The sequence below is a fragment of the Perca flavescens genome, chromosome 22 (genome assembly GCF_004354835.1).
Source record: "Perca flavescens isolate YP-PL-M2 chromosome 22, PFLA_1.0, whole genome shotgun sequence".
Classification (NCBI taxonomy): domain Eukaryota; kingdom Metazoa; phylum Chordata; class Actinopteri; order Perciformes; family Percidae; genus Perca; species Perca flavescens.
The window spans coordinates 20,377,235-20,397,212 of record NC_041352.1 but is presented as its reverse complement, the minus strand read 5'-3'; the positions used below and the strand labels follow the sequence as shown (position 1 = coordinate 20,397,212).

The following is a 19,978-nucleotide window of genomic DNA, read 5'->3' as shown; positions in this document are numbered from 1 at the left end:
CTTGGAATTAATTTAGGTGTTTTGCATGGACACTGAAATGTTTCATTGCTGTGGTTTTTTTCTCAGATTGATTGAAATTCTTTACAGTTGGCTTGTTTCTACAACCCTACGATAATATTTTAAAGTTAGTAAGTATATATTATAGTTGTTTTTCCATTGAGATTTTGGCTTAGTCACAGATGCCATACTACTTCCTGATTTCTATTGTAATGTCTGTATTTATGTTGCTGACAAGTTTTCTGTATAGAAGATTTTTACAATAAATCACAAAATGAGATTGGAATAAATAAGGCTGGTGTTATTTTATATGTTTGTCTATTAATAAATCAGACTAAAACCCACAATAATTTGTTTCCTATTAGCAAGTATTGCTTGTGTAGCCAAAGCCCAATATTGCTTATGTCTTCATGTCATGGAACTCCACTGTCATTGTCACTGCACAGTTTGAATATTGATTATTATTGTAGCTTGTTTGCTTTGTCATTTGATGGGTTTAGTGTGATGTTGGGGGTAGAGTGCAACACTCCTTTTGGCCCAAGGATTTACCATGGGTGACATGTTTAGCATTCAGAATTAAAATGTCTTGACTTCAAATAGATTTCTTAAGCTGTACGTATTTCTTTTTATTTTGTAATATTTCTAATCATTGAAGCATTGCTGATTTTTTTTGGAAGTGTGAACAAACAAAATAGGCTTTGGACCAATTTGGAGCCTCGCTTGATACTTTTGCCAGGTTAATAAAATTGCAATTGTGTGAACTGAATGAAGGAATATTTATTAATAAACAAACCTGACCAAGTGCATAGAGAACTTGGCAGCTTGTTTTATTGTGTCATGAAACAGCAAAAACAATTAAAAACAACATTGGACATGTTGAGATGACAAAATGTAAGAATTCATTAGTACCACCTTTTTTTTTTTCAATTGCTATGTCAAAAAGTTACAATGTTTTACATTCGATGCAATATCAAATATCTGCATTGTCAAAACTCCTCCGCCAAATCATTTCTTGATTGAAAGGAGGAATTGCTTAATTTGGATTTCTACTTTAGGTAAGCAGTGCTATAAACACTTACATCATGGAAAACCGTTATGTTTTCATTTAAATAGCATGTTTGTCCTTGTTGTGGCAATGTCCTTGTCAGCACATATGATAAATTAGTGGTTCATAAGTTATTATACATGCCTCCAATTGAACATTTATGGGGCATGCCAGAATACTGTATCACTTGTTTTGTTCCATCATAATCATAAAGATGATTATCAATCACATCAAGGAGCTAGCAGTGATAACAATTGGCCATGACCTGTGAGGGACGAGTGAACGTAAAACAGGCAGATAAAAGTAAGTTCACATTAGTATTGTGTGGAATGAACCCTGTGACCGATTTACAGACAAGCTTTAAATAATGATGAAAATCATTGAAAGAAAATAGGAATGTACCTACATTAACTTTAATACTCGGTTTACATAAATGATTCACTATTGAAAATCATCCTTTATCAACAATAATTGAAATGCCGACTGTCATCATGAACATATTACTAAACAGAATGAGTAAAACTGTGATACAAAACATCCATATAAAATTGGGCATGTCTCCAAAAAAAGTGAGTAACATAACATGCTGTGTGGTTTTGAAAATGTAAAACTAAAATACCAGAAGGAACCAAAACAATATCCAGGGCCAAACATTTACAAAGAAGACAATAACATAGGCAAAATACATTTTGAACATGTGGCATTAACACAAGAATGTTGTCGTATTGCAATGGCCACCATGAGCCTTCCATTGAATCCAATAAAAACCTTTCTAATTAGTATCATGATGTTCTCATAACTGTTTACATTTCTGTATCTGCAGTTGTCATTTTTACAATCTGGTAGAAACAACAACAATGCTTTCAACAGGAAGAGACTCTTGGTTATCACTGGAACTTTCACCTTCTTCACTCAGTATAGCTACTACTGTTGATAGTGTGGCATTGGGATCCAATAATTTCACCAAAGGCACATTCACACCTCTCTCCTGAAAGATGAGATTCTGCAGAGTCATGGCCTGCATGGAGTCAATGCCTAAGGATAAAAGAGGGGATTCATCCTTCAGCTCACTTTTATCCATGCCAATGGTCTCACAAAGCAGAGAGACAACATATTCTTTTGGCGAGACAGATTCAGCTTGTTTAGTTTGAGAGTCTGTCTCTTTTGATTTCTGGAAAGCCTCCTCTACCAATGCGGACAGGCGCATGGTCAAGGCTGCATTTTGAGAGAGGATGTTGTACCTGATATTTCTGAAGTGAAACCTGCAAACAGCCTGTTGGGGTCGATTGAGCACAAGGCATTGCTCCAGACTTTTATGAATCTCCGCCACATCCAACACCATCATTCCCTTTGCCTCCAGAAACCGCTGGAAATGTTCCTTGTTAAAAAGGAGACCGAGGTTTAGAGCTCCCCAGTTGATTGACTGTCCAGGCAACCTAAGTTTGCGCCGGTACTGACAGAACATGTCGAGGAACGAGTTGGCCGCTGCATAGTTTGTTTGTGATGCGTTTCCCAGAAAAGCTGAGATTGAAGAGTAACACACAAAGTAATCCAATTGACAGTGCTGTGTTGCATGGTGCAAATTCAGTGCACCATTTACTTTGGGTTTTAGAACCTTCTCGTAAAGAGATCTGTTAAGGGTCTCAATCAGCCCATCATGTAAGACAACTGCACTGTGAAACACTCCTCTGATTGGACAACCAGGAAATTTCTGGCAGATGACCCTGATAACCTTGTGCACATACTCAGACATAGATATGTCACACTCCATGGTAGTGATGCAGTTTCCACACTGTTTCTCCACATTGTGTAAGTCTTGCTGCACATCTGGTGTGGGCTTGCTCCTGGAGAGTATGACAATGTACTCACCCCCTCTTTGTGAGATGAACTTTACAGTTTCAAATCCCAGACCAGAAAGACCACCTACCACTATGTACACGGCTCTCTTTCGGAAAAGCTGTTTTTTTGTTGGCAGCAATGGAATGTCAGACAGTGTACTGCTGCCACCTTTATCCAGAGCCACAACAGCCAGCTTCTTTGAGTTGAAGTATGATTTTAGTGTCTCTGAATCTAGGCTCTCAATGCTTTCAGATTTTACATTCTGAAAGGTAAAACTTTCCAGAGCAAATTTCCTGCTTAAGTTCAAGGATTTCAGCCAGTGATAAATGTATGGCCCTTGTGCACTCAAGGATCCCTTTTGCAAAATGACTGGCATCTTAATTGTCTGCACATGAACACTTTCCTTTACACTTTGGAACATATCCTGAGCAAGCAAACACTGCATCTGAGATTCACAGATGAAGACGACATGTTGGACACCTGGAAAATTGCAAATTTTAGCAATCAGAGATTCATCAAATGGAGGCAGGACGACAAATACATCCATTTGATTGCCATCTACAAAAGAGCCATTATACTGTGTGCCAACAATCACATTCCAACCTGACTTGTAAGAAGTGAGTGCCAAGACTTTAATCAGAGCAGAATCAGGCAGAGAGGATATGATTCCTAGATTATGTTTGGCTCTAGGCAAGGCTCGATGCAGGATCTCCCATGCTAGCACAAAGTAGGATACACAGGGTGCTTTTTGAAGGAATGGGAACCGCTTGGTGCTGTAGCACACATCCTCTGGAACTCTGACCTTGCTGGTTGCCACCACGGGGTAACAAGAAGCAACGTGGTCTCCCACTTTTAATTTCCTGACATCTTTTCCGACTGCTGTAATTGTACCACTGAAATCAAGAGCCAGTAGCTTGTGTTTCTGTGATGAGTGTTTGTTCCAGTACAGTGTCTGGCCAAATTTCAGATGTGAAGCAGTGACAGGGAAGTAATCAGATGAATGAACACATATCTTAGTGGGCCGAATTTCAACTGATGTATCCCTGATTGGCTGGGCCTCCTCCTCAAAGTGAATGGCACTCAGCTGAGTCATCTTGTGTGCCTCAGCTGTCTGAATGATGCAGGGCTCAGACAATGTAGAAGAAAAACTGCCCTCTGAACAGTCATTGAGTTCAGGTGGAGTGTGGACAATGGAAGGTTTCAGAATCAGACCATCTTTGACCACCAACTCTGGGTACTTGCTGCAAGGATGCGACCTTAGGACCTCAGACAGAGCTGCAATGTTCTTAGCAGAGATAGTGCTTATATCAATCAGCTGAAATGAAAGATCTGGTATCTCTGCAGCAAATGATCTTGTCATGCCAGCGAGAGCAAAACCTGGACTTATGTGGTCTATTGTGATGTCAGAAGAACAGTAGGTGACTGCTCTGATTGAGTTTGAGAAGGAAATTCGCTTTAGCTCAACGACTATTTGACGGAAAGTCTCACAGCAGCTCACACAATTCTGCAGAACATCATCAGCTGCCAGTGAAGTGAGGTCTGCATTGCCCCACAAAAATAAGACCTCATCAAAGTTGTTCTCAATATCTGTTATATTGAGATTTGCCAAGAGAGAAGGAAACCCATTGCTCAAGATATCTTTTGCATGTGGGAATGAAACATATCTAGACCGAGAGTCCAAATATTGTTCCAGGCCTTTAGAGATCCCTATATGGTCAGAGAAGACTAAGGCCTTAGGAGGAGGAACAGGTGTGACACCTTCAGGGATGACACTGAAGGCATTATGGTAGAAATACTCCTCAACCACATGCGAGCGACTGCCAAGGTACTTAATTATCACATGCTTAACCTCAACCAACACTCTTCCTTCTTTATCTGCAAAGCAGCCACAAATCTCAAAGTGATCAACGCCCACATCAGTTGCTCTCAGATAGACAACCATCTCATCTTGCAAAGGTTCAAACACTGTCAAACTTCCTATTTTGGCAGGAAATCCTGGTCTACCAGCAAAAATGTGCTCTACTGTAACTGGGAGAAGTTGCATCAGAAAGTCCAGCACAACAGGATGAATGCAGTAGTCATGCAACTGAGACTGCAATTCTTCTGGAACCGTGACATTTGCAAACGCCTCCTTGAGATCTTCTCCATAGTGCACATCTGCCTTATTCTGGAAGACGTCTCCATACTGAAAGCCTCCTTGAGAGAGATACCCATAGAACTCCCGAGAGCTCACTACGGATTTGCATCTTTTGTAGATGGAGCTTAGTGAAATGAACTGCTCCTCAATCAGTCTCACTTTCTTTGAAACCACTGTGCCTGAGGCATACATTGCAGATGGGGAGAGTACCATGAACCTAGTTTCTTTCTCTGTTTGTTCAAATTGAACCTTCATTTCAGGTGAATTCTTGGTTAAAACAAATGGACTGTGAAAACTGACACTGAGCTGCAAGGAGCTGAGCGGCACTTTTGGTTTGGCACTGGCCATGAATGCAGCTAAACCCAGCTCAGCATAGAAAGCACCAGGAATGATGGGTATGCCGTTGTGCTTGTGCTCTTTCAGGTAGTAAGAAGAGTCAGACATCAGATCACAGCTGAAAATGTTGCTTTCACTTCCTGTCTGACAGAGCACCGGATGATTACTCACTGTATTTTTCTGTGCTGCTCCAATGATAACATCTCTGTCTGAGCAATCAAACTGGTATTTCGGAATAGGCAGTGGCATTGTCTCATATCCTCTATAGAAGGTGTTCCAATTTACATGGACACCCAGTTCGAACAGCTTAGACACAACGGACATCATCGTTTCATGATCTTTCTCTGGCTGCACCGAGGCAAGAACAGCTGTGTCATTACCCAGTGTTTCCATGATGTTTCTCTGTAGTGCCCTTCTTGGCCCTATTTCCACAAACACAGTATTTGTCTTTCCTTTAGTTGCTGACCTCACTGCCTGTTCAAAAGCTACTGGCTCACGAATGTTTCTAACCCAGTATTCCCCTGTGCAGAAATCACCCTGCTGGACTTCCTTGCCCGTCACTGTTGAGAACAACTCTGTGTCAAGACCATTCACCTGTAAAGAGCCAATTGTCTCCTCAATTTCTGTCAGAATTGGGTCCATCATGTGGCTGTGGTAAGCAGCAGGGACATCCAGGACACGAAGGAACAGATTCGGACTGTTGGCTGAGGTGCTTAGCTCCTTATAAAGGCTCTCAATTGCATCTGCATCACCTGACAGGGTGCAGGACTGCGGGCTGTTGAAAGCAGCAAGGCAAATTCTACCAGAGTAACAAGGGAGAAGAGCCGTTACCTCTGAAACAGCCATGTTGCTGATTACAAGCATCTTCCCCCCAGTAACTTTGTTCTGGAGATTGCTCCGGAAATAAATGACTTTCACGGCATCCTCAAGAGTCAAGAGGCCAGAACAGTGAGCGGCTGGAACCTCACCAACAGAGTGTCCAAGCATTGCATCTGGCTTGACACCCCAGTGTCTGAGTAGGGTGGTAATGCCAACTTGGATAGCAAAGAGGAGTGGTTGGACAACATGTGGGTTATTGTAGTCACTACCCTCAAACTCACTCTCAAGCGTGTCCAAAATGTTCAGCATACTCAGTCTTTGGAAAAGTTTCGTAATCTCTTTGATCTTATCCCTGAATACAGGCTCGTGTTTTAGTAGCTGTTTGCACATGCCATGGAAAGTGACGCCATTTCCGCAAAAAACAAACACTAACCTTGGATCTGAGTAAGACGGGCGAATATTTTTGCCTGCAGTGGCATTTAACTTCTCTTTAAGATCGACTACAGATGAAACAACGACAGCTTTTCTGTATTTATGCTTTAGATGGCTCCTCCTACAAGCTGACGTGTACAGCAGAGAATCTAAATCAACTTTGCTGTCTGCTTCTAGCTGTTTAATGGTGTGTTCCATCATCAGAGTAAGAGATTTTGGTGAATTTGCAGACATGATAAAATACTTTGCCTGTTTCCCATCATGCTTTTTCTCAATGTGTGACTGTTTGTACTGTTTGACAATGACGTGTGCATTTGTACCCCCAAAGCCAAAGTTGTTAACTCCTGCAATTCTTGCATGGGAGGCTTCCCACTTTTCTGCTTCCTTAGGAACTTTAATGTTCAGGACTTTGGCATCTACACTGGCAGTCTCCTCAGAGTAGAACACTGAGGGAACAATAGTCTCATGCTTCATCATTAGGAGAACCTTAATAAGTCCGGCTACTCCAGCAGCAGATTCTGTATGCCCAATGTTGCTCTTTACTGAGCCAATCCACAGTGTCTCTGAACCAGTAGGTTTTGCTTTAGCAATGACGTTTGAGATGCTTGCTGCCTCTGTTGGGTCTCCAATTGGGGTTCCCGTCCCATGTGCCTCTATGTACTGGACATTTGCAATGTCAGTCTCTGAGTAGACTCTTTGCAACAGCTCCTGTTGTTGTGTCATGGAGGGTTTGGTGATTGGAGTCACTGAGTGTCCATCTTGGTTGACCGCTGTTTTGCTGATGATACCCCAGATATGGTCATGGTCTTGTATAGCCTGTAAAGCAACAATAAGACTAAAATGAAACAAGAACAAGAGTACAATATTTTTTAACATTGTAAACTATGCCATATTGACATGCAATTATATGGGTACTGAATATTATGTTATTTTGTGAGTGGAGAGAAACAGGGCTAACAGGAACTAGGACGTTGCTGACTAATACAACATTTATGGGTACTGTTGGTCAATCAGTTAATCATTAATGTTGCTCTAATATCTGATATGGGTGCTTGTTCATAACAGGTAAAAAAATAAATTGTTGCACTTTTATTACTCTACATATTTGGACCTTTTTCAGAGGCTTCAGGAGAACAACCCCGCAGCCCTCCCCTCTACCATAGCCATCTGCTCTGCTGGAGAAAGGTTTGCTGGTCCCCTCAGGTGAGATCATCTTGGCCTTGCTGAGAGCTACAAACACTCTTGGCTCTATGATGCAGTTGACTCCACCACAAACAGCCATGTCACAATCGCCTGATAAAAATAAAACATTTCGTTATATCACACAATAATATTATAATATATCCTTGTAATTAGAACCACAAGCCTATGGCACTGCTTTCCTTTAGAGTTAGAGGCTGCTCTAAAGAGTGTCATGGTCTTTAGTTATAGATACTGTACAGACCTTGTTTAATGGATTGACAGGCAAGATGAAGAGCCACAAGAGATGATGAGCAGGCACAGTCTATAGACAGTGAGGGCCCAGTGAAGTTAAAGATGTAGGAGATTCTGTTTGATGCAATACTCATGGCAAGCCCTGTGCCAGTCCAGTGGTTGATCACACTTGGGTGCACGTGTGCAGCATTTGTCTCATAATCTCTGTTCATTAGGCCTATAATAAAAGCATTGTTATCACATGAATATTATTAAGATAGTAGGATAATTCAAAGAACAGAAGTAAAAATCTGATGGAAATATTACACAAAACAATTGTTTAAAGCCAGTCACTGGCACCATCTTTTTACTAACATACCAATAAACACTCCTGTACTGGTCCCACTGGCAGTCTCCATGGGAATTCCAGCATTCTCCAACGCCCTGTAGACGCACTGAAGGAGCTGTTTTTGTTGAGGGTCCATTTGTTCCACTTCACTGTCACTGATGCCGAAAAACTTGTGGTCGAATTCATTGAACCTAAAAAGATTTAAAAACTATTAAATTAAATGTAGTGACTGAGAAATAGATTATTTTAATAATCTAAAACTTGGAACTAGGACACCCAGTGATGACCATAGTATGAGAAAGTCACAAGTGCTCTGCACAGCAACATAACTCAGTGGGATGCTGGTTATCCACTGGCAATGCGAGAGAATTAAGAAATGAAGAAGGGGCTTTCTGTACAACACTTGGTTTGTTTAAAGGTGCACTATGAGTTCCTGCATGGTTTCAGCGCAATTTCCTTTTTTCGTCTCAAATTGTAGGCATCTCTATTTGATCCGCTAGCTGCCTGCCCCCTAAATACACTGTGAAAAAGCCCGGTCTCGGGAGACAACACAGGGGTCGTAAACGTCAAACAAACACTAGTGGCACAGGCTGTCCAATCACCAACAACATGGTTGGGGGAGGGGGTGGGGGTTAGTGACAGTCAGTTAGTCATGACACTTACAGAAACATGGGAGGGGCGAGCTTGCTATGTTTTGTTTGGAATTTACTTGGTTGAAACATTGGTTTTCCAAAGTTTGCTGTCATCTTCTCTTCAATATATGGTCTTTAAAGCTCACACATGATCACTAAAAATGACAATGATAAATATCGGCACATAGAAAGACAGTGGCAACTTGTGAAATAAGGGATTTTGGATTATCAAAAATGAAGAAGGGACCCTGGACCAACTTAAACTTTGGTATTTACTTAAAGGTGCACTATGAGTTCCTGCATGGTCACGTCAGTGACCTTATTTCACAAGTTGCCACTGTCTTTCTATGTGCCGATATTTATCATTGTCATTTTTAGTGATCATGTGTTAGCTTTAAAGAACATATATTGAAGAGAAGATGACAGCAAACTTTGGAAAACCAATGTTTCGACCACACATTTTCTCAAGGCAAGGCAATACAAGTTTCATCTCACACCTGTTACAAGTTACAAGGGTACACCTGAGTTCCTCAATCACAATCACTAAACATTAGAATACTTAAGCAAATACACCAACATTTCTATCCATATATAATTTCTGATACAAAGAGATTTTTTGAGTACGTCTCAAACATTTTCAGATGTCTCAATAACTCAGTTTAAAAAGGACAATTTCAAAGTAAGAGCTACACAGACATGGACGCACCTGTTGTCATTTACACATTACAAAAAAAAATATTTTCTAATTTCTAATTTTAATCCTTTTATCAACGAAAAAGACAAGTCTATAAGACTATATACACACATACATATATTTGCAAAACACATAAGTGGATCTATCTAAATAGGTTATATAATAATGTTTAAAGACCATACCCGTCGATGAGAGCAGCCTTGGCCGTGCAAGATTTACCCGCTTTGTTTTCATCAGAATCATACCAGCTGGCCAAGTCAAATCTCTCTTTGGGAATTGGCACAGAACAGTTTCTCCCATCCACCAAGACCTTCCAGAAATTGTCAAGCCCTTCTCCTGTTTGGAATATATAAAATATATATATATATAAAACTTAAAAGTTTAATGGTAGGAGTGGTACTATAAATTGTATCAGGAGATAAATGCCCACTGTTAATTGCATGATTCTCCTGATTTGTAAACACAATGTTATGGTGAAAAGAATAGAAACTGTGTTGTGAAATAAAATAAAATGACGACACATAATTTTTAGAATTACCAGGGATTCATTTTACAAGAGGTTAGAGGTTGTATGTATCAAATGAACACATCTGTTAATTTCAGACCTTGTCTAATAATGTTGAAATTATGTAATTTGTCTTTTCTATTTTCTATAAACACATTCAGAGATTGTTCATTTAACTTAATACACATTGTGGGAGACGGAGAAAAATCTGTAAATGGCAAATGTGTCAATAAAATATAAAGAAACACAAAGATAACCAAAATTAAGTTCCCAAATTCAAATGGCTTACCCCCTGGAAAATTGCATCCGATGCCTACCACGGCAATACCGTCTTCAGCTTCTTCCATTCTGAGCAAACATCACTAAGAAAGAAAATCAAACATCTTTATTGCACCATCAAGTCAACATCATTCTTTCCTCCAGGCAACATCACATCCAGAAACAAATGTGTTCAGCAATCTTTAAAAACTGTGTAATTAGTCCAGTTTTGTCATGCACCGGTGCATCCTTACATCCATTCCGTTTGCCTTTTCCCTGTGATGTTATCAGTGCCGGACTTAACGCTTGATTCTTATAGCCAGCTTCTTTTCTTTATGAAACATTAATGATTAATTGTATACGTAGCCATGGAGATGAAGGACTTCAGTGCACACATTTATGGTGCCTTGCAAATGATTGGACCAAGTTTAATAGTAGTAGTCACTGTTATCAAACAATGGGGGTGACTTCAGGTCTCGTTTCATTGAAGCTTATCACAGTTCTACTATAACTAACAATCTACCAATCACATTTTAAAATATTGGGATGGGTACTTTGCATTTAACTTAAGTCATCTAAATTAGAGTGTGGCCTTAACTTACCTTCTATTAGCGTTATGATTAGATATGTTGAGTTCAAAGGAGATGCATTGAAACCAACTCTATTCTTTCTTTCCCCCACACACCTATGCAAGCATGTCCATAAATAACAGTGTATGCAGTTACCTTTGGACACATTATGCAATGAATAATTAATCAAAATATTATAGAAACAAACAAAGAATACTTATTCACAGAGAAATAGAGAAATTAAGTTTTCACAAACACTGCATCCTAAAGAATTGGTCATGTACTCAAAGGTACCGCGTTTACTTTTATTTCTGCCGTGGTTTCTTTTAACTATTTGGATCATATCAGTGTTTTCACTAAAACCAATCAAACAACCTCACATTCTAGGACAAGATTAAGTTTTTGATTTGATAATTTGAGTTTCATAGAACGCTGTACGCAGCAGAATCATGGGTAGTTTTTCCTGATGTCATCTTAGTTGCAGTTTACTTTGTAAATCCCCAATCCAGTCATGTACATATTTAGCGGTTATCGTTTATTTATTGCCTACTGCAGGCACATATGAGATCATACGGTGGTATCACATTTATTATCTACATATATCTATATGTTGTGGTGCCAATTGCTCGCCTTTTCCAATGTAAATAAGTCCAAAAATGTGTTTCTTTGCATACAATTAATTAAATGATTAAGCATGTGCAAGTAGGAAACAAAGACAAAAAGGATAGAGTGCAACACTGGGTTTAATGCCAGGAAATACAGGTACAGAAAAATATTTGCAACATGGAAGTGTAGTCTTTCGTCAGACTCTCAAGTTTTTCTTTTTATTCCAAGATTTTATCCAAATCTCCACTACTATGCAGTTATAAAAATGAACCTATTGAAGTTTGTGGTCATTTCTGTAAATCAGAATCTTCACACAAACTATATACTTTATTTTATATACTTAGTATTTTCTTAATTAGAAGTAGTGCCATGTTCAAAATACAAATACTTTAGGTTAGTATCAAAAACAAACACGAAGTGCTAGAAAAAAATGTAAAGATAATGTTTTGTAACATTGTTTTCTTGGTTGGCTGTATTAGTGAAATATATTGCAAAGAAACCCAGTAAGACCTTAAACTGAAGAATTTTATTTTAAATTCAGGTTGCCTCAATCCCACTCTATCGACAGCATCCGACAGCTCAAATCCCACAACTTCTGCGCAAGGTCGTCGTCCTTACCGGCCGCTGAGCAGTTGGCAGGAGCACAGTCACTGTAAACAAAGACGCATTAGATGAGCGACGTCAAATTTTGATATTTGTCAGTGTGGTTCTGCATGATTCAATGCACAATAAGTTCATGGTTGAGTTCCTCTCTAGCTGCCCTTGCTGCTCGATGTGTTCCATCAAATAACTGATTGTAAATATGTTCTAATCTACAAGCCAACTATTGTGTCCTGTAAAAGTCTGGGATATGAAACTTAACATTAACAGTGGCTGCTTTTACTACATGTGTATGCTAGGTAGTTAAAGCCATGTATCAGTTATTTCACAACTAACTAGACAATTCATGTTTATGTATTATACAATTTTTTTTTTTTTTTTACTAATTTGGTTACTATATTGTGTAGTAGGGATTTGTAAGAAAACGTACATATTATACCATGTTCACACACACACACGCGCGTGCACGCACACCAAAGTGTACCTGTAGTATCCACCGCTCTCTTTCGCCAGTGACGGTTCCACTGCGCAGTAAATACTCGTCTGAGCTCCCTGGGAAGAGTTTTTGGTGAAAGGGCTGACCATCTTCATGACAATCTGTTGAGGGCCGCTCAGATGACGCCATAAATCTGTCTGGACGACTCCAGGATGGAGAGAATATGTCATCACACCTGTGCCTGAAAGACAAGTCAATTCTATAATCACTGTAACTGTACATGAGGGTAAAAAAAATAAAAAATCTTTTTCCCCCTTCTCTTAAAATGGCTTCATGACAGATAAGGGCATATTGCACACCTTCTAGTTTCTTAGCTAGGGAGCGGGTGAAGAGGATATTGGCTAGCTTGCTCTGAGCGTAGGCTGCCTTCTTGTCGTAACTTTTCTCGCTGTTTATGTCCTCCAGATTGATGGAGCCCCAGGAGTGAGCCATGGAGGACACCGTGACAATCCTGGCTGGTGCCGATCTTTTAATCAGGTCAAGCAACAAATAGGTCAACAGGAAGTGACCTGGAGAACAATGAAATGACATTCATAATCAATTCAGAGTTTGAGAAATTAGAAAGGAGGATATTGCATCTCACAGATATTATGGCAAAAGACATATTTAAGAAAAATGTTCAGTCTTTGTTGACAAAGTTTGAGAGTTGTTGATTCGACTTCAGTCATTTCAGAGGCTGTAGTTTGTGGTGCTGTTGAATTTTATTGTGTTATGCAGAGAGGTGTTTCAAGTATTTAGTTTAACCTCATTGATAAGCAGTTAATAAATTAACATAGTTAAACACTCACTTTTTTTTCTCTTTTTTTACAGCACTAACTAAGATCTATGAACTTGTCAAATGCTAGATTGTTTGAACATACAGTAGGTGTACATTTTTAAGTTTTTGTAAGAACAGACACTCTGCAGTCATTGTGGTAGGTAAATGTCAGCTTGTGAAAAGAAAGAAGAACTTTTAACTACTCTAATTGAGAGACAATGTTACAGAGAAATAGATTTTATCAGAGTATATCTGAATAGTGCTTTCTAAACTCAAAATTCAGTTAAGAACTGGTGAGGACTGTAACTGACTGGTGGCAACAAATTGGCTGGATTAATGGGATGTGAAAAACTAAGTTTGGGAATTTGTATTGTTAAGGTTACTGTATGTCCAAATAGAGCTGTCATTTTCAATTCATATCTACCCCTTCCTTATAACTTCAACCTATTCCTACCTATACTATAACGTTTGACTGGATGTGTAGAAATAAATTATTAAAAAGGCTGGCCAGTAATGCCGTCCAAGACAAACGACCGGTACATGGATTTTTAGTGACAGTTAATAAAACTGTCTATAAAACTTGGCAGGGACAAACGTTTTCCAATGGCAGCTTCATAAACTGTACTTTTTCCTAGGGACTATAACCCCAATCAACCATTAGCGGATTAAGCACTAATAATGTCAACACCTATTCCTGTAATAAAAGTAGTATAAAGGGCTATATACAGGTGAGGGTAATCCTGTTAATTAATCCTTTAAGAAAGTAATGGCAAGGTGATATCAGTGACATGATTTGCTTCTAACCATTTTCAAAGTAATGCATTACAAATGTTACAGTGAAACCAAAGTGATGTTACACTACATCCCATTTAGTAAGAACACAAGTCGTCAAGTGTAGGGAAAAAAAAAAAAAAAAAAAAAAAAAAAAAAAAGACACATCTGCCTCCTAGTGGACATTACAAAAATTGTTCTGAATGTCCTGATGCCTCCCACCCGGAGACATGGCTGGTACAGTGTGTGCACTAAAAGAAAACCTCAGAGGTTAAGTACTTTACTGATGTTGGCAGTCCAACATGACAAAAAAAAAAAAAAAAAGTATCTGAAGAGATTCTTTTAAAAAGGGGAACTATGCAGTTTTTTTTTTTTTTTGCTTAATTTACCTTAACTGAAAAGTTTCGGAATCATTGGAATGTTTATATGTCTTTTTTTCCCCCCCCAAGTTGAATGATGGTCGTCTCGCTTCCCCCTAGCGCCTGTGAGAGGAAAGCCACCCTTGCAACTTTTGGCCGGCGAGCCGCCGGCCTCAGCGTCAGGAAGTATCACGTGATATCAGGTCTCACTATGTAACGAATTGCTTCACGGCACTGCACACATATACGCCCCCATCTAGGAACCAGCTAACAACAGCTAACAATGGAGTTTTTCACACTATCGTCATGGCTGAGCTGGCAAAAAAGAAACGGAAAGCTAGGAGAGCATTGTCGAAGGAACAGAGAAAGAGGAAACGGCAGACTGACCGAACAGGTTTTTACACAGTGTTGCCAAATATCTATTCCGAAGCTGTAGGGAGAGCTCTATAGAGAAACCTGCAAGCAAAAAGCGAGAACAGAACAGAGAAGAAATTGCCAGAACTGCATAGCGCCCCTTTAACATAGGTTTTAAATTGATTCTATATGGACAGGACATCATATTACTAATAATGTATGTGTCAAATCAGACTCCCATCTTTCATTTCTTTTCTCATGACAAAGGTAAGACAGTTTTATTTACCAAAGTGATTGACACCGATCTGCATCTCAAAGCCATCTTCTGTTTTCCCAAAAGGACAAACCATCACACCAGCATTGTTGATAAGGATGTTAAGCTTCGGCTCTCCTGTACAAAAAGGACATTAAGAAGTGAAATGTTTGTCTCTGTGAAGTCCCGCCATTTGTAAAATTCTTCTAAAGGAATAAATTAGTTAACCTTTGTTGATGGCTTCAGCAAATTCTTTAATCGACTTGCTATCTGCCAAGTCGAGTTTCATGCAAACGACATTTTCGCTGCCTGAGTTTTCAATGACCTCTTTCAAAGCGGCCTGTGCTCTCTCCATGTCCCGGCATGCCATGATGACCTTTGCCCCTAAAACACAACAATATACAGCAGTGAGCTACAACAGCAGAAGCAATGTCTGTATACATCTAATAATGCATGTACTGTAATATGGGTGAAGAACTCCCCCTAGAGACAAAATGTGTGTACTGTATTTCATAAAAGGTTTCAACCTGGACAAAAAGAAATGGAGTCAATGTACGAAAATAGTCTTAGAAATTATTAAGATGACCCATATAAAAAAAATAAAAAAAAAATAAGTAAACGCTACTCAATTTACTGTGTATTAACAAAGTCTAGCTTAAAATGTAGACATTAAACTCCCAATTTGTGATGTTGTGTCAATGTACTTTGTGAAGCAGCTGCATGAAAAATGAATAGTTAGATCAAATTATTTATTAATTATATTAAGCAGCTCAGAATTTACTCTTTAAATAACATCACGTCTGTTTATTATATGTATATTCATCTTAAAAAAAAAAAAAAAAAAAAAAAAAAAAAAAAAAAAAAAAAAAAATGGCCAAAGTGACATATCTCAATCTATCTGAAGGGATATGGTGTGAAAAAAGCCTTCTGCAGTTTTTCCCCCTATGTTCTGCATCTTTGGGGCTCAGTCGGCCGCAGCTGCAAAATCTGCTCTACTTCTGTCCTCCAGTGACGTGACGGAAGAGCTACAAGCTACTTCAGTTTTGGTAGCTGGGGGCGCAATGCAGCGGTGTTTCCATCAGCGAGAGGATGTTATGGAAGATATTTTTTTCCATAAGGTGTACATTAGGGTTGGGCATCTTTTAGATGTTAACGATTTTGATTCCAATTCCGATTCTTCCTTTCGATTCCGGTTCTTATCGATTCCGATTCTTTGAGGGGTGGGGTTGAAACGGGTCACACGCTTATTTCACAAATAAGATTTTGATTCAAAAGGTGGGTTGCAGTTTGACGGGGCTTTTTCAATGTAAACTAGAGCTCCGCTTACTGTGCTCCATGGCTGCAACACAACAAAAGTCTGGCTGCTACGGAAAGCAAAACTTGCGCATATTAAATTTGGAAACCATGATCAGATTTGAAACCAAAAATCCTCCAAACGATTCCAAGTAGGAATCGGTTCTCAATGCCCAACCCTAGTGTACGTTATATGTGTGTTTACTGTAGGGATCCACTGAATCCAGGAGTCGGCCGAATTTTGGGCTTTTTGACGGGGTTTGGTTTTTGCCGAACCACTAATTTTTTTCCACCGAACCAAACCCTACGCTTGCACTACGCTGGTCGACGTAATGACGACGCCGTTGATTACGGGAAGATGTTCACGTAGGTGGACCGTTCAATGTGGTAAGCTGTGAGAAAGTGAAAATGGAACTCGTGAGCAGAAAAAGTGTTGTTTGGCAGTACTTTCAGTCAAAAGAAGGCGATTCAAGTCCAGCTGCATGTTCAATTTGCAATGCCAATTTGTCTCATGGTGGCAAGGACCCTAAAAAATGAAAAATACATGAGTTTACTGTGTTAATGGACTGAGGATGGGAGTAGGATTCGGTATTCGGTTTCGAATTAGGTAGAATCTTAACCAGTGGATTCGGTATTCGGCCGAACCCCAAAAATCGGGATTTGGTGCATCCCTAGTTTACTGACTCAGACATTCAGCCGTATCTGTATTCAGCCAGAGAGGCTGAGGGAGGCTGCAGATGCAGCAGGAAGGATTTGGAGCCTTCAGAACTTGAGCTGTCAAGATCAAACACCGACTGGTGGTGCCTTTGCTGAAAGTGGCCTTTGATGCCAACAAAAAATTAATCACTCTGCTGTAATGAATGTCAGCGAGGGCAGTTTTCACCATGTTTTTGGTTATATACTCTGGTTCTCACAGGCTGTGTGCATTTCTGCATGTTTACTTGGACAGAGGTGTGCTGAAGACCTTCAGGATCCTAAAGATAAACTGGGAAAAAAATGTGACTAAAGAAAACTAGGAGAGCTTAGCCAAGTCGCTGCACGCATGCAGTGCATTGTGGTACATGAAGGCACAGCACGAGAAGGAAAACTTACTTTGTCAGTCAATATACACGTAGCGCACAATAGACTACATATACCGACCAGTACTTATTGGACATCTACATTAAAAGTGGTGAATTTTCACTTTAAGCTTCACAGAAAGCTACTAGAAAATATGAAAAATTGTGATTTAGGTGTTTTACAGCATTAGTTCAGATTCACCAAAGTCGCACAATAACACAAACAAGCTAACCCATCGAAGCAGTGGTAGACTCCAGTGTTCTGCGAGGTAAAATTACTGTTTTTTGTTAAAGGAGTCTGGTGGCTTTGAAGAAAAGAGGTGAAAATATTTTAAATATAGCATACACAAACAAATATGTACTTTTTGAGGTGTTCCTGTTTTTAGGTGCCTAAAATACATTTAGCTGCAGCCCCCGTCCACAGCTGTACATTGCTCAGCTTGCGTGTCGGTACTCCTGCCTGGTTCTCCAAACTGGGAGCGTGCTGGCCACCATCCACTGTAGGCAACACACAGACTATGGATAAGTACCTCATACAACCCCACTACAAAATATCCAAACCATCTCTTTTACTTCTCGCTTTAATTGGGTGCTTCTTTAACTGGACATAAAATATGAAAAGATTACAAGTTAACTTTCTGTGGAGCTTAATATGCGACTTTGGGTCACTTTAGGGGAAATACATTTTGTATTTGAACTGCTGCATTTTTATTTATATTTTTAGCACAAAATTAAACACATGCATTTGAGAAATTTGGCTTATTTTGTTAGAACGTTTTTGTTATTCCCCCACATGAGGTACTGAAAATAATTTTGGTTTTGGTATCAGAAGGTATCTTCTTATCACCATACAAAATTGTCAAATTAAATCCAACCCAATCTAAAACGGGTAAAACCACCAGTAATAGGCTATACATGACGAAAGGAACCATGACAAAGCAAAAAAAGAAAAAAGAAAATCCTTTTAAAGTTGATGTGGGGATCAGTGTCTGACGCACCTCTCTTGGCCAAGTCAATGGCTGTCTCTTTGCCAATCCCAGTGTTGGCTCCAGTTATGACCACAGTTTTGTCATCTAGCCTTTCATCAGAGGACCAGGCAGGCCGAAAGAAATTTCTGAAATATTGAGAAATCATTGTTACATAACTGTAAGTGACTCAACCAGCAAAATGGGTGGGATATGACAAAGCAAACACACTTTGTACAAACAGTTAAACTAGGTTTTTTTCTCAACTAGGTCAAAGACAACTTGTGTTCACCATTTTATTTAAAAATTAAGTTGAAATGTTACAAATCAGCTAGCTAGTTAGTTAGTTGACCAACTGAGCATAACTAAAACTAACGTTACATAATTTATTTTGACGGCTGGAGTCACGTTATTTTCATGAATATAAGGAGTCCTCACCTTAAAGCCTGCATCTCGCTTTACTACAGCAGCTAGGTGATTGGCGGGGGTAACACCTAACGAAAAAACCTGAAAACTAATCTTCAATCTCAGATTCAACCGCACGGAAATCCCACAAAGTTCCTATGAGTTGGGTTGAAATTGGCAATGCGGAACTGTCATTTATGAGTTACATTTGATTGGCTGGAATTTCAGCCAATCGGATGCGACTCAGTCGCTCCTGGACAATACTGATTGGTTAAACTTTAAGTTTAAGGCCTGTCCTTAGTGGTCTGTTCGATTATGGACACGGGCTTCGCCGGATGGGTAGGGAGCAAAGTCAACAGTAACTATAGAAACTAAAATGATTTCTTTATTTGTTTAAAAATAAACTTTTAATCTTTTAAATAATAATAATAATAATAATAATAATAATAATAATAATAATAATAATAATAATAATTATTATTATATATTATATTTATTATTATTTATTTATATTTATTTTTTACTTATTTGTTTGATTCACTTTAAACTGTGATATTTTTCAGTAATAATTAAGTAGCCTATCGTCTAACAGCAAAGTCAAAAAATGACTAGATTATTATACGTAAAAATGAACAAATGAATAATTTGGAAAAACCTCCAAATTTAGCAGGGCATTTTGTTTTATATTTATATTTTAATAATGCCAAAGAAATAACCAATACTAACTAATGGCCATTCTGGTTCTTCATTCTGTTGTCTGTAAATAGTACCCCTGAGTTTAAAAATACAGCACATGGTACAATGTATTAGTGCATAACCTCTTTTAACACCCAATGTATCATATCCAATATACAGTAAATTATGATTGTACAATTATGTCCTATCTATAGAAAAGCTAAGTAAAGAACAAACAAACATCAAAAACACCAAAAAAAGAAAGAAAACCCACTTGCTCTAGACCAGGGGTCTCAAACTCGCGGCCCGCGGGCCAATTGCGGCCCGCGGGACGATAGTTTGTGGCCCCCGCCTTAATATG

The 19,978-nt window shown here is 39.0% G+C and overlaps 2 protein-coding genes across 2 annotated transcripts; both read right to left on the bottom strand.

The window, feature by feature from the left end:
• Positions 1-1,125: 1,125 nt before the first annotated feature.
• LOC114549299 (phthiocerol synthesis polyketide synthase type I PpsD) lies at positions 1,126-10,545 on the bottom strand. Its single transcript, XM_028569548.1, has 6 exons — positions 10,488-10,545; positions 9,876-10,029; positions 8,398-8,558; positions 8,050-8,256; positions 7,717-7,898; positions 1,126-7,421 (listed from the first exon to the last, which is right to left on the bottom strand). The coding sequence occupies exons 1-6, from the start codon at positions 10,543-10,545 to the stop codon at positions 1,875-1,877; spliced, it is 6,309 nt and encodes a 2,102-aa protein (XP_028425349.1). The 3' UTR covers positions 1,126-1,874.
• Positions 10,546-11,750: 1,205 nt separating this feature from the next.
• rdh12l (retinol dehydrogenase 12, like) lies at positions 11,751-19,133 on the bottom strand. The gene is made up of 7 exons (XM_028569230.1): positions 18,976-19,133; positions 18,571-18,686; positions 15,450-15,605; positions 15,255-15,359; positions 13,027-13,236; positions 12,716-12,908; positions 11,751-12,281 (listed from the first exon to the last, which is right to left on the bottom strand). Exons 1-7 carry the CDS (start codon positions 18,987-18,989, stop codon positions 12,179-12,181), a joined length of 897 nt encoding a protein of 298 aa, XP_028425031.1. The 5' UTR covers positions 18,990-19,133; the 3' UTR covers positions 11,751-12,178.
• Between the last annotated feature and the right edge of the window lie 845 nt (positions 19,134-19,978).

Coding starts and splice junctions, on each gene's coding strand:
- LOC114549299 (XM_028569548.1), bottom strand. CDS start 10,545: ATGGAAGAAGCTGAAGACGGTATTGCCGTGGTAGGCATCGGATGCAAT. Junction 10,030..10,487: donor CGGATGCAATTTTCCAGGGG/GTAAGCCATTTG, acceptor TATTCCAAACAG/GAGAAGGGCTTGACAATTTC. Junction 8,257..8,397: donor CAGTACAGGAGTGTTTATTG/GTATGTTAGTAA, acceptor CTTTTATTATAG/GCCTAATGAACAGAGATTAT.
- rdh12l (XM_028569230.1), bottom strand. Junction 15,606..18,570: donor CATTGACTTGGCCAAGAGAG/GTGCGTCAGACA, acceptor GTTGTGTTTTAG/GGGCAAAGGTCATCATGGCA. Junction 15,360..15,449: donor TGCTGAAGCCATCAACAAAG/GTTAACTAATTT, acceptor CTTTTTGTACAG/GAGAGCCGAAGCTTAACATC.